We start from the raw sequence: 12,935 nt of genomic DNA, 5'->3' as shown, positions 1-12,935 counted from the left end.
TCTTTAGCAAGGAGATTAAAACCCTCAAAAAGAACCAAATAGACTTTCTAGAGATAAAGAATACACTGCAAGAGTTGAAAAATGAAGTAACAACTTGGGAAATAGAGTTGACCAAATAGAAGAAAGGATCAATGATATTGAAGACAAAATTCTAGAAATAAATCAGAAGGAAGAAGAGAGAAACCAAAGAATGAAAAAATGAAAGAGAAATACAAGAACTAGCTGATACCGGGAGAGGAAACATAAGAATAATGGGAATTCTCAAAGGGGAGGAAAATAAGCAGGGATTAGAAAGCATTTACAGACAAATAGTTGATGAGAATTTCCAAAATCCAAAAAATAACCTAGAGTTTGGAATTCAAGGAGCCAATATAATACCCAATTATCTCAATCCTAAAAGGCCTTCACCAAAACACACTGTATTAAAATTATCAAAAATCGACGACAAAGACAGAATTCTCAGGGTAGCCAGGAAAAGGAGATGGTAACCTATAAAGGAAAACCCATTACATTATCATCAGACTTCTCAACACAAACCTTACAAGCCAGAAAGAAGTGGAATCAAATACTCAAACTATTAAATGAAAGGAACTACCAGCCTAGAATAATGTATCCAACAAGCTCTCTTTTAGATATGAAAGAGAAATAAAGACCTTTCCAGACATACAAAAATTGAGGGAATTCTCCACAACCAGGCCTACACTATAGGAAATACTGAAATGGGTCAGCTCACCTAAAACGAAATGACCAAAAAAAAAAAAAATACATAATAAGGAGTAAGGTGACTAGCAGACTGACAGAAGCAGAGGAGTGCACCCTTTACTAAGAACAGGGCATTATAAGCTTAAATAATAAGAGAATTGTTACAACAAGATAGTAATGAATGTTCAGCATACATAAGGACAAATTGAGACAACAATGACTGAAAAGGAGAGGATTCAAAGATACAAATTCACAAAGGGGAATGGAGATAAGGCATGCACAGAAGAAAAGGGACAACTCTGTGTGTGTGTGTGTGTGTGTGTGTGTGTGTGTGTGTGTGTTTGTGTGTGTGTATCCTTTTCATATTCATAATGGTAACCACATGCCAAAAATTCAGAACTAAAGTATGTTAACATAAAACAAGAAGGACTAGAGGGAAAACAAACAAAAGCCAACCAAAATAAAGAAAACAGAAACACGAGGACAAGGAAGCAATGGAAACACCGAGCTACCAGAAAGCAAAAGATAAAATGGCTATAAGAAGACCTCATATTTCAATAATCACCCTAAATGAAAATGGACTGAACTTACCAATAAAAAGGCACAGAATTGCAGATTGGATCAAAAAACAAAATCCAATCATATGCTGCCTCCAGGAGACACATCTCAGCTCCAAAGACAAATACAGACTCAAAGTGAAAGGGTGGAAAATGATATTTCAAGCAAATGGCATTCAGAGAAAAGTGGGAGTAGCGGTACTAATATCGAATGAAATAGACTTCAAAATAAAAAACATAAAAAATACTGAGTGACACTTCATAATGATAAAGGGAATTATGCACTAAGAAGACATAACACTTATTAATATCTATGCTCCCAATCAGGAAGACCCAAAATACGTAAAGCAATTACTAACAGAACTAAAGGGAGAAACACAACAAAACATGATCGTAGTAGGGGATCTACATAACCCATTGTCAGATATGAACAGATCATCCAGACAAAAAATCAATAAGGAAATAATATCCTTAAATGACACGTCAGACCAGTTGGACATAATTGACATTTACAGAGACTTCCATCCCAAAACAGCTGCTTATACGTTCTTCTCTAGTGCACATAGTACATTCTCAAGAATCGACCACATAATGGGACACAGAGACAGCCTCAACAAATATAAGAGGACTGAAATCATAACAACCATATTCTCTATCATAATGCTTTGAAGTTGGAGAACAACTGCAAAAAGAAAGCAGGAAGAACCACAAATACATGGAGATTAAACAACATGCTACTGAAGAATAACTGAGTCAGAGAAGAAAGAAAAAGAGAAATCGAGAGATAAATAGAAATGAATGATAATGATAGTACAACATATCAAAACTTTTGGGACATGGCAAAAGCAGTCATAAGAAGAAAGTTCATATCATTACGGGTCTATCTCCAAAAACAAGAACGAGCTCCAATAAACAACCTAATGCTTCATCTTTAAAAACTAGAAAAGGAAGAACAAATGAAGCCTAAAGTCAGCAGAAGGAAAGAAATAATCAAAATTAGTGCAGAAATAAATGAAATTGAAAACAAACAAAAAAAATAGAAAAAATAAATGCAAAAAAAGCTGTTTTTTTGAGAAGGTTAATAAAAGTGACAAATCTCTGGCAAGACTCACTAAAAAAAAAAAAGAAGACCACAAATAAACAGAATCAGGAGTGAAAGAAGAAAAATTACAACAGACACTGCAGAAATACAAAGGATCATACAAGAATACCATGAAAAAGTATGTAACACCAAATTTAATAACCTAAAAGAAATGGACCAGTACTTTGAAAAATACAATCTTCCTAGGTTGAATCAAGATGAACTGAAAAATCTAAATAGACTGATCAGCAGTATGGAAATTGAAACAATCATCAAAAACCTACCAAAAACTAAAAGTCCAGGCCTAGATGGCTTCACCAGGGAATTCTAACAAACATTCAAAGAAGATTTGATACCTATTCTCCTCAAACTCTTCCAAAAAATTGAAGAGGAGGCAATACTTCCTAACTCATTTTATGAAGCCAATATCAACCTGATACCAAAACCTGGTAAAGATAACACACACACACACACACACACACACACACACACACACACACACAAAACTACAGACCAATATCTCTGATGAATACAGATGCAAAAATCCTAAATAAGATACTAGCAAACAGAATACAGCAACATATTAAAAAGATTATACCTCACGATCAAGTGGTCTTCATCCCAGGGGCACAGGGATAGTTTAACATACACAAAATCGATTAATGTAATACACCATGGAAACAAATTAAAAAATAAGAATCATATGATCATATCAATAGATGCAGAAAAAGCCTTTGACAAGATACAGCATCTATTTATGATCAAAACTTCAAAAAATCAGTTCGGAAGAAAAATACCTTAATATAATAAAGGCCATATATGATAAGCCCTCAGCCAACATTATACTTAGTGGTGAAAAACTAAAAATCTTCCCTCTAAGATCAGGAACAAAGCAAGGCTCTCCACTATCACCACTCTTATTCAATATAACATTGACAGTCCTAGCAATAGGGCAAGAGAGAGATATAAAAGGCATTCAAAGAGGTAACAAAGAAGTCAAACTGTCACTGTTTGTGGATGACATAATTCTCTATATAGAAAACCCTAAAGATTCCACAAGAACTCTACTAGAAACAATAAGCAAATACAGTAAAGTCTCTGGATATAAAATCAATGTTCAAAAATCCATACTCTAATAACACATCAGAAAAAGAATTGGAAAAAAATAATTCCTTTTGCAATTGCAACAAAAAGAATAAAATACCTAGGAATAAATCTAACGAAACATTTAAGGACATAAATAATAAAAACTATAAGACCATGTTAAAAGAAATCTAACAAGATACAAAGTAATAGAAAGATATTCCGTGTTCTTAGATTGGAAGAATCAACATAGTTAAAATGACCTTATTACCTAAAGCATTATACAGATTTAATGCAATCCCCATCAAAATCCCATCAGCATTTTTTAAAGAAATAGAAAAACAACAACAACAAAAAAGACTCCGAATTGCCAAAGCCATTCTGAGAAAAAAGAACGAGGCTGGAGACATCACTCTGCTAGACTTCAAATTATACTACAAAGTGACAGTAATCAAAACAGCGTGGTACTGACAGCAAAACAGACATACAGAACAGTGAAACAGAATTGAGAGTCCAGAAGTAAACCCATATTTATATGGGCAAATAATTTTCAACAAAGAAGCCAAAAACATACAGTGGAGAAAGAAAAGCCTCTTCAATAAATGGTGCTGGGAAAATGGGAAAGTCACCTGCAAAAGAATGAAATTAGATTGTTGTCTATCACCACACACCAAAATTAACTCAAAATGGATTAAGGATCTGAATATAGGAACTGAAACAATAAAATACATAGTAAAAAACATAGGAACTAAACTCTAGGTCCTTGGACTTAAGGAAGATTTTATGAATTTGACCTCAAAGACAAGGGAAGTAAAAGCTGAAATAAATGAATGGGACTACATCAAATTAAAACGCTTCTGCTCAGCAAAAGAAACTATCAACAAGGTAAAGAGACAACTATCTGGATATATTTGCAAGCAATGCCTCTGTTAAGGGCCTAATATCCAAAATATACAAAGAATTCATACGACTCAATAACAACAAAAAAGCAAATGATACAATCAAAAAATGGGCAGAGGATATGAACAGACACTTCTCTCTAGAGGACATACAAATGGCCAACAAATATGTGAAAAGATGTTCAGCATCACTAGCTATTAGGGAAATGCATATCAAAACCACAATGAGATACCATTTCACACCTGTTAGAATAGCTATAATCAACAGAACAAGCAATAACAAATGTTGGAGAGAATGTGGAGAAATAGGAATCCTCATACACTGCTGGTGGGAATGCAAATTGGTATAGCCACTATGGAAAATAGTATGGAGGTTCCTCAAAAAACTAAGAATTGATTTACCATATGATCCAGCAATCCCTCTACTGGGTATTTACCCCAAAGACTTGAAAACTCATATCCAAAATGATATTTGCATACCAATGTTCACAGCAGCACTATTCACAGTGGACAGGACATGGAAGCAACCAAAGTGTCCTACGATAGATGATTGGCTAAAGAAGCAGTGATACACATATACAATCGAATATTACTCAGCCATAAGAAGAGATGTAATACTGCCATTTGCAACAACATGGATGGATCTCGAGATAATCATGCTAAGCGAAATAAACCAGACAGAAAAAGTTGAAAATCACATATCACTTATATGTGGGATATCAACCTAAAAGCAACAAATGAATAGGACAAACAGACAGAGACTCATGGACATGGACTACAGACTAGTGGTTACCAGAAGGGGAGGAGAGGGGAGGTAGATGATGTTAAGGGGATCAAATATAGCGGGGTAGGGGGAGGGTGAACTGAGTAAAGGGGATCAAATATATGGTAGCTGAAGGAAACTGGACTTTAGGTGGTAAACACACAGTAGAATATACAGATGTCAAATGGTAATGTACGCCTGAAAATTATATAATTGTATTAACCAATGTTATCCCAATAAACAATAAAAATAAATAAACATGCTACTATAAACACGGGTGTACAAATATCTCTTACAGACACCACTTTCAGTTCTTTTGGACAATAGGCAGCTATTGAAAATTTGTCCTCAGTCATCATAGTATTTCAACCCAAATTAACTATAATTCTTTGACTAGGTCTTTTATGGCCTGTTGTGGACACTAGTTAACTAGTGGAATTGCTAGAAGTGGAATTGCTGGGTCATATGCTAATTCTATTTTTAACTTTCTGAGAGACCATCATACTATTTTCTATAGTGGTTGTACCATTTTACATTCCCACCAACAAGGCACATGGTTCTAATTTCCCCACATCCTCACCAACACTTGTCTTTTATTTTATAGTAGCTATTACAATGGGAGTTAGGTGGCATCTCATTGTAGTTTTGATTTTTGTTTCCTTAATGCATAGTAATCTTGAGCTTCTTTTTTATGTTTATTGGCCTTTAGTATATTTTCTTTGGAGAAATCTCTATTCGAGTTCTTTGCTCAATTTTAATTGGGCTATTTGGTTTGTGTTGTTGAGTTTTAGGAGTTTTCTATAATTCTGAATATTAAATTTTCTTATCAGATATATTACATGCAAATATTTTTCCCCATGAAACTACAAACAGAAACCAATTAATAAGAGAGCATTAGTAAGTCCTTACATTGGGGGCCAGATAATTCTTTGTTGTACAGACTGCTCTTTGCATTGGAGGATGTTTTGTAGCATCCTGACTTCTATCCTCTAAAAGACAGTCTCACCCCAGCTGTGAAAATCAAAAATTTCTGCAAGCATTGTATCTAGTAGGCAAAGACTATAAATGCAGCTAAATATGCTACAATGCACAGGAAAATCCCTCTCACCCTGACCTCTCACAGCAGAGAGTTGTCTGGACAAAATACCAGTAATTCTCAGGCTGAGAAACTCTGATGTAACTGTTGGGTTTATACTCACACACCTTTATGTGCCACACAATTCTATCTGGTGACAAATCCCCCTAATAATGTCTGTGACTTTATAATTAATGAGATTTTCTACCTTCTAGAATCACCACAAACTAAATGACACCAAAACTTTAACATCATTTATATGATACCTAGATTAGGGAGTTTCCGCATGTGCAGAAATAACACTCATGAGCATGCTGCAAAACAGAATTTGATAAGGAGCTTATAAAAAGGTGGTACATTTCCCGTTGAGCTATCTTTGCTGATCTAATTTTTTAAAAGATTTATTACTGAAACTCAAGGTCCTTTACCATAAATGTATAGATTTCTCTACTTTAAATGATATTTCTTCATGCAGAAGCTACATCTTTCAATATTATACCATAAGCATATTTTAACAACAAAAAAAAAAACACAATCATTTGGTAGTACATAATGATTTGTATTAGGTCCATGGAAAAAGATTTTTATTGGCTGTTGCCTATAAATCATATATGGTTTTTATCTTGTGAAACTAATGCCTGCATCAAAAGTGCTTCGAACCCTGTAGTCAAGACCGTTCTAGTTAACTAGTGTCCACAACAGGCCATAAAAGAACTAGTCAAAGAATTATAGTTAATTTGGGTTGAAATACTATGATGACTGAGGGCAAATTTTCAATAGCTGCCTATTGTCCCCAAGCACTACAGGAAGCTTAAAAATTGGGATTGTTTTCTAAAAATAAGTACAAAAGCTTACTGACAGTCAGGCCCAGACTTATCATATTGTAGATGCATTCACACAAGTGGTCACTAGGATTTGACAGTCATTAGTTTGAAATCAAGATGCTTTAGATGTTATACTTGCCTCCAAGAAGAAATTTGTGTTATTTTAGGTGAAGACTATTGCACTTAAACACATAAAATTCTAACAGAGGGCTTTAAAATCACTGCTAATACTAAAGAAACAGTAAGTAGGATAAATCACCTAGAGAACACCTGACATCCCACTATCAAACTCTAAAAATGTCTGGCCAGCACTAAGATTTATTTCCCTGGTTTTACTTGGAGAAATATTGAATTTGGAGTACACTTTTCTGTTCTTTCTAATTTTACTGGTATTTGTTTATTTTTACCTCAATTATGTTTTTTTTTAATTTATTAAATTTATTGGGGTGACATCAATAAAATTACATAGATTTCAAGAATATAGTTCTATAGTACATCATCTGTATATTGACTTGTGTGTTCACCACCAAAAGTCAAATCTCCTTTTGTCACCATGTATTTGATGTCCTTTCCCTCTGGTAATCACTATACTGTTGCCTCTGTCAATGAGTTTTTGTTTGTTTGTTTGTCTTGTTTGTTGCTTTCAGTTTTATATTCCACATATGAGTGAAATCATATGTCTTTTTAAATAATACTTCAATGTGGCCATTGTCTTTCCAGACAGCACAACCGTGATTCTGATAGAAAAGCAAAACAAAATTGTAATAATCACCAAAACCTCTATGTCATTTCCTACTTAAAATTCTGGCATTCATATCGATCTAGATAATTCTTAGAATTCTTTCTTATGACCTGGCCAAGGAAGGCCTAAAAGGAGAACTGAGAATGGATAATTTCTCTCTCAAAGAATATGAACTGCATATGTACAGGAAAATCTATAGTATTGCAATGAAGCTAATGATCCACACATTTATAGAAAGCTATCAAACTGGACTAGGCAAGTCATAAGCTGAAGCCCTCACTCATCAACAAGTTCATTTGAACAGATTCTTTCTTGAAATCCACACAACCAGTTATTAACCCTGCTTTGTTCTAGTAAAAACCCTTGTTTCATTTAAGTCTAAACTAAATCACACCATCTCAAATTCTATATGATCTTCTGAGAAGCTGTATTTCTACTTGAGGATTCTTCCATGTGCAAATAAGAATTCCATATAAATTCAGAGGCTTCTTCTCGCTTTACAGAACCAAGAAAATATGATTTCCCCTAACAATAATATATGCTAGGCAAGACTTCATTTATTAACAAATTACATTTATATTTTTATTCTATAGAATTGAATAACATAGCTTGGAATAATCAGAATTTAGGAACTAAGAAGAAAATTATGATCATTACCTCCTCCAATTAAATCTCTACATTGTTTGTTAAATGTCCGACATCTTCCTCCATAACAGTGGGCGTTACCCGAATCGCAAGATTGTCCATTGCGTGCAAAAGTGTCAGGCACACAGTGTGGGTTAAATCCATTGCAATATTCAGCGAAATCACATTCTTTATCAAATGATTTCCTACAAAGTATACCAACTGGTTTTAACTAGGAAGGGAAAAGAAACATAAGAGATTACATATCAATGATACCCAAGTTTTCTTTCTCTTAAGGCTTTAAATTTCCATCCATTTTTATTTCTAAGTTGCTAAAGTCACTGATGAAATTATTCTTCTTGTTAACTATTTAAGCATTGCATAGAAACTTAGGCATTGAGTTTATTGTGCATAAAGGAGAGGTTAATGCTTGAGAGAAATGTGGGAAACTTAAAGATAAGAAGACTACCATAATTATTTTTTTAAAAGAAAACAGAGCTAAGGAATTTATGTAAAAATTATTTTCAACCCATTATGGCTATGCTCACCTATGCAGCCTCTGGTTTCTACATATGCCATCCTTAAAGCAGAAATGAGCAACCATTTACAAAACAATGCACACCATAAACATTTAGAAAAAAAGTTTGTAGATTTTAAAAGAAGAAAATTTAAGGACACACAGGAGAAGGTTTATTTAACATACCACATTGCAAACAACTATTAAAAAAATATATATCTCTGATCTCTTCAGTACTTACTCTTTAGCTGATAGCTTCCAAGGTTCCCTTTCTGTATATCTGCTTTTGCTAAGAGAGATTTAATTATCATCACAGCAAATCCCTTCCTCAATTCAAGCCCTGGCTATCATCATTATCTTATGCAAACTAAGTTCTAGCTTTGTTCTAGCTTTCAAAGGTCCTAGAGGCCTAGCTTATATAACATTCATACATACCCCTTCCCCAGAATATGTTTTCTGTGCACTTCTTCTCACGTTTTTCAACATGTATTTGTTACCTGTAGCAAATCTGATACAAATTTTCCAAGTGATGGGTAAGAAAACAACATATAATACTTATGGAGTTAACATTCAAATCAAAACCAGTGATCAAAATTGCTGGTAAAGGAAAATATGTATATAAATATAATGAAAAAGTATTAATATCTGTTTCTTGAGAATATGCTTCCTTTTACAAATATGTGTAAATGTCAATTTTACTTTTATTCTAATTTATTTTGTTATTAAGACTTTACTTTTTACAGCAGTTTAAAGATCACAGAATATATGAGGGGAAAGTATAGAGATTTCCCATATATCCCTGCTCTACACATGCAAAACCTCCCCCATTATCAACATCTCCCACTACAGTGCTACATTTGTCACAAATAATGAACCTACTCTGATCCACTGAAGAAGGTAAGAACAGTTTCACTTTACCCACATCAACTCTCTCCCAAGATGGAACAGTTTAATACCAAGAGAGACCCTCCTGGCCTGTGATTTCTACAAGAGGGCAAAATGAAAGTTATATGAGAGCCTGGTTTCCCCAGCCTTGAGAGACACTGCTTAAGAGGCCCACTTTTGTCTTGTCCAACCCAGATAACTGAGGGAACTGGCATAGCTAAACAGTCTGAGGACACCTAGAAGTAGTGAAAAGGGAGGAGGGCTCACAGCAACCTATGTGTAAATCACAACAACCAGCCACATATCTTATTCACTTGCTCACAGACTCTACCAAGAGCCCCACTCATGAACTAACAGGCCCGGCTCACGTGAGCCAAAAATCACCACCAGCATTCCAAACACACATCCAAGAGCTGGCAATTCACACTCCCCAGGCAATGGTCCACACAAGACATCAACAACAGTATGCACACTCTTGGATGCAACACATGGATATCAGCAGCTGGCTTGACTCTACTGAACTAGAAGATGGACAATCTTGACCACTTCAGGACACTGCCTTAGGGAAAATAAATGGGAGGCTCCCTGAATCTGGATTGGCTTTGCAGGACTGAGAAAAGACACACAATCCATAGGTCCTCCAACGAAGGAACAAGAAAAGTGGAGTGAGCACACTCATAGAGAAGGTCTGAGAGACCCTCAAAACTCTAGTTGAGTTGATTTGGTGACTGGCTTCTTTCTGTCCCAAAGTCAGTAAGAAAAGACTCTTCAAATGTGAACACAGAAATGCAATGCTTCAAGAAACATCAAGAATCAAGGAAGCAGCAAAGAAAGACATCTAGTTACTTATGAGGTACTCCCATAAGAATATCAGCTGATTTCTCAACAGAAACTTTGCAGGCAAGAAGACGTTGACATAAAATATTCAAAGTGATGAAAAGCAAAAACCTACTACCAAGGCTACTCTACCCAGCAAGGCTATCAACTGAAACTGAAAGTACGATAAAGAGCTTCCCAGACAGGAAAAAGCTAAAGGAATTCATCACCACCAAGCCAGTATTACAAGAAATGTTAAAAAGATTTCTTAAAGAAGAAGAAAAGGGAAATAAAAAATAAATATGAGTAATAAAATGGCAATAAATATGTGCCTATCAATAATTACATTAAATGTAAATGGATTAAATGCTCCAAACAAAAGACATAGGGTAGCTGAATGGATAAGAAAATAAAACCCATATGTATGCTATCTACAAGAGAACTACTTCAGATGGAAAGATAAACAGAGACTGAAAGTAAAGAAATAAAAAAAGAAATCTCATGCAAATACAAATGAAAAAAAGGCTGGAGTAGCAAGATTTATTTATATCAGACAAAACAGACTTAAAAACAAAGGCTATAATAAGAAATGAAGAGCTAGAACTGTTACTATTTGCAGATGACATAATACTATATAGAGAGAACCCAAAAGATTCCACCAAAAAACTCTTAACTCTGATAAATGAATTAGTAAAGTAGCAGGATACAAAATTAATATTCAGAAATTGGTTGCATTTTATACACCAATGATGAACTATCAGAAACATAAGTTAAGCAATCAATCCCATTTACAACTGCATCAGAAAAATAAAATACCTAGGAACCAAATTAACCAAGGAGGTAAAAGACTTGTACATAATAAATGATAAATCATTGTAAAAAGAAATTGAAGAAGACGCAAATAAATGGAAGCATATATTGTCCTCACAAAAGGAATTAACATCGTTAAATTGTCCATACTACTCAAAGCAATCGTTAGATTCAATGCAATCCTTATCAAATTATCAATAGCATTTTGCGCAGAACTAAAACAATTAATCCTAAAGTTTATATAGAACCATAAAAGATCTTAAATACCTATGTCAATCTTGAGAAAGAAGAACAAAGTTGGAGGTATGAAACTACCTGATATCAAACTATACTAAAGGTCATAGTAATCAAAACAACATGGTACTGGATAAAAACAGATCAATGGAACAGAATGGAGAATACATATGACATATTATTGAATTATACACTTGAAACCTATATAATTTTGTTAATCAATGTCACCCTAATATATTTTTTAAAAAAAAAAAAACCCTAAAGAAGCCACCAAAAAACTGTTAGAAGTGACCCAAAAAAAGTCAGTAAAGTTGCAGGATACAAAATTAGATTACAAAAATCCTTTGCATTTCCATACATTTACGATGTACAAAGAAACTTTTAAAATCACATGTATATTATGAGAAACAATAAAATACTTAGAAATAAATTTAACCAAGGATGTGAAAGAGCTGTCTATGGACAACTGTAAGGCACTGTTGAAAGATTAAAAGAGAAACAAATAAACAAAAAGATATCCTGTGTTCATGGACAGAAGAATTAATACTGTTAAAATATCTATACTACAAAAAAAGCTCCCCAAAAAATAAAAATAGAACTACCATTGACTCAGGAATCTCATTTCTGAGTATATATCTGAAGAATATAAAATCATAATTTTGAAGAGATATGAGTACCCCCATGTTCATTGCAGCATTATGCACAACATCCAAGACATGGAAACAACCTAAGTGTCCATTAATGAGTGAATGTTACTCATACTTTCACTCTTTTTTTAAGCTTTTATTTTTTATTACTTTTTTATTTTATTTTAGTTTCAGGTATAAAGTACAATGGTTAGGCATTAATATAATTTATGAAATGATCCTCCTGGTTACTCTAGCATCCATCTGGCACGAAACACAGCCATTACAATAATATTGACTATATTCCCCATGCTGTACTCCACATTCCTGTTTTGTATAGATATACATGCATACACACACAATGGTATCATTTATATTATTACATCTGTAATGTTATATAAACTCTATATTATAATATATTATATATTATTAATAAATATTAATAAATATAATAGATATACATCATATATAAAAAAAGGAATAATACACACACACCTGAATAATATTTAGTAATAAAAGAAGGAAATCCTGCCATATGTGACAACACAGATGAACCTTGAGGGCATTATTCTAAATGAAACAAGTCAGATACTTTACAATCTCGCATGCGGAATGTAAAAAAGAAAACAAACAAACAAATTCACCAAAACAGAGAATAAAATGGTGGTTGCCAAAGGCTGCACAGTGGGGGAAATGG

General features: G+C 33.8%; 1 protein-coding gene across 1 annotated transcript in view; it reads right to left on the bottom strand.

Annotated features, from left to right (window-relative positions):
• Nucleotides 1–12,935, bottom strand: part of LOC120595604 (disintegrin and metalloproteinase domain-containing protein 5-like) — a 76,047-nt gene that overhangs the window by 44,599 nt on the left and 18,513 nt on the right. Inside the window, exon 4 of the mRNA XM_039853765.1 lies at nt 8,384–8,582. Coding sequence (XP_039709699.1) covers nt 8,384–8,582 — 199 coding nt within the window. The remainder of the gene's footprint in view (nt 1–8,383; nt 8,583–12,935) is intronic.

This window comes from Pteropus medius, unplaced genomic scaffold, assembly GCF_902729225.1.
Source record: "Pteropus medius unplaced genomic scaffold, Ma_sr-lr_union100, whole genome shotgun sequence".
Taxonomy (NCBI): domain Eukaryota; kingdom Metazoa; phylum Chordata; class Mammalia; order Chiroptera; family Pteropodidae; genus Pteropus; species Pteropus medius.
The sequence above is the reverse complement of the archived record's forward strand: the minus strand, read 5'-3'. Positions and strand labels throughout refer to the sequence as shown.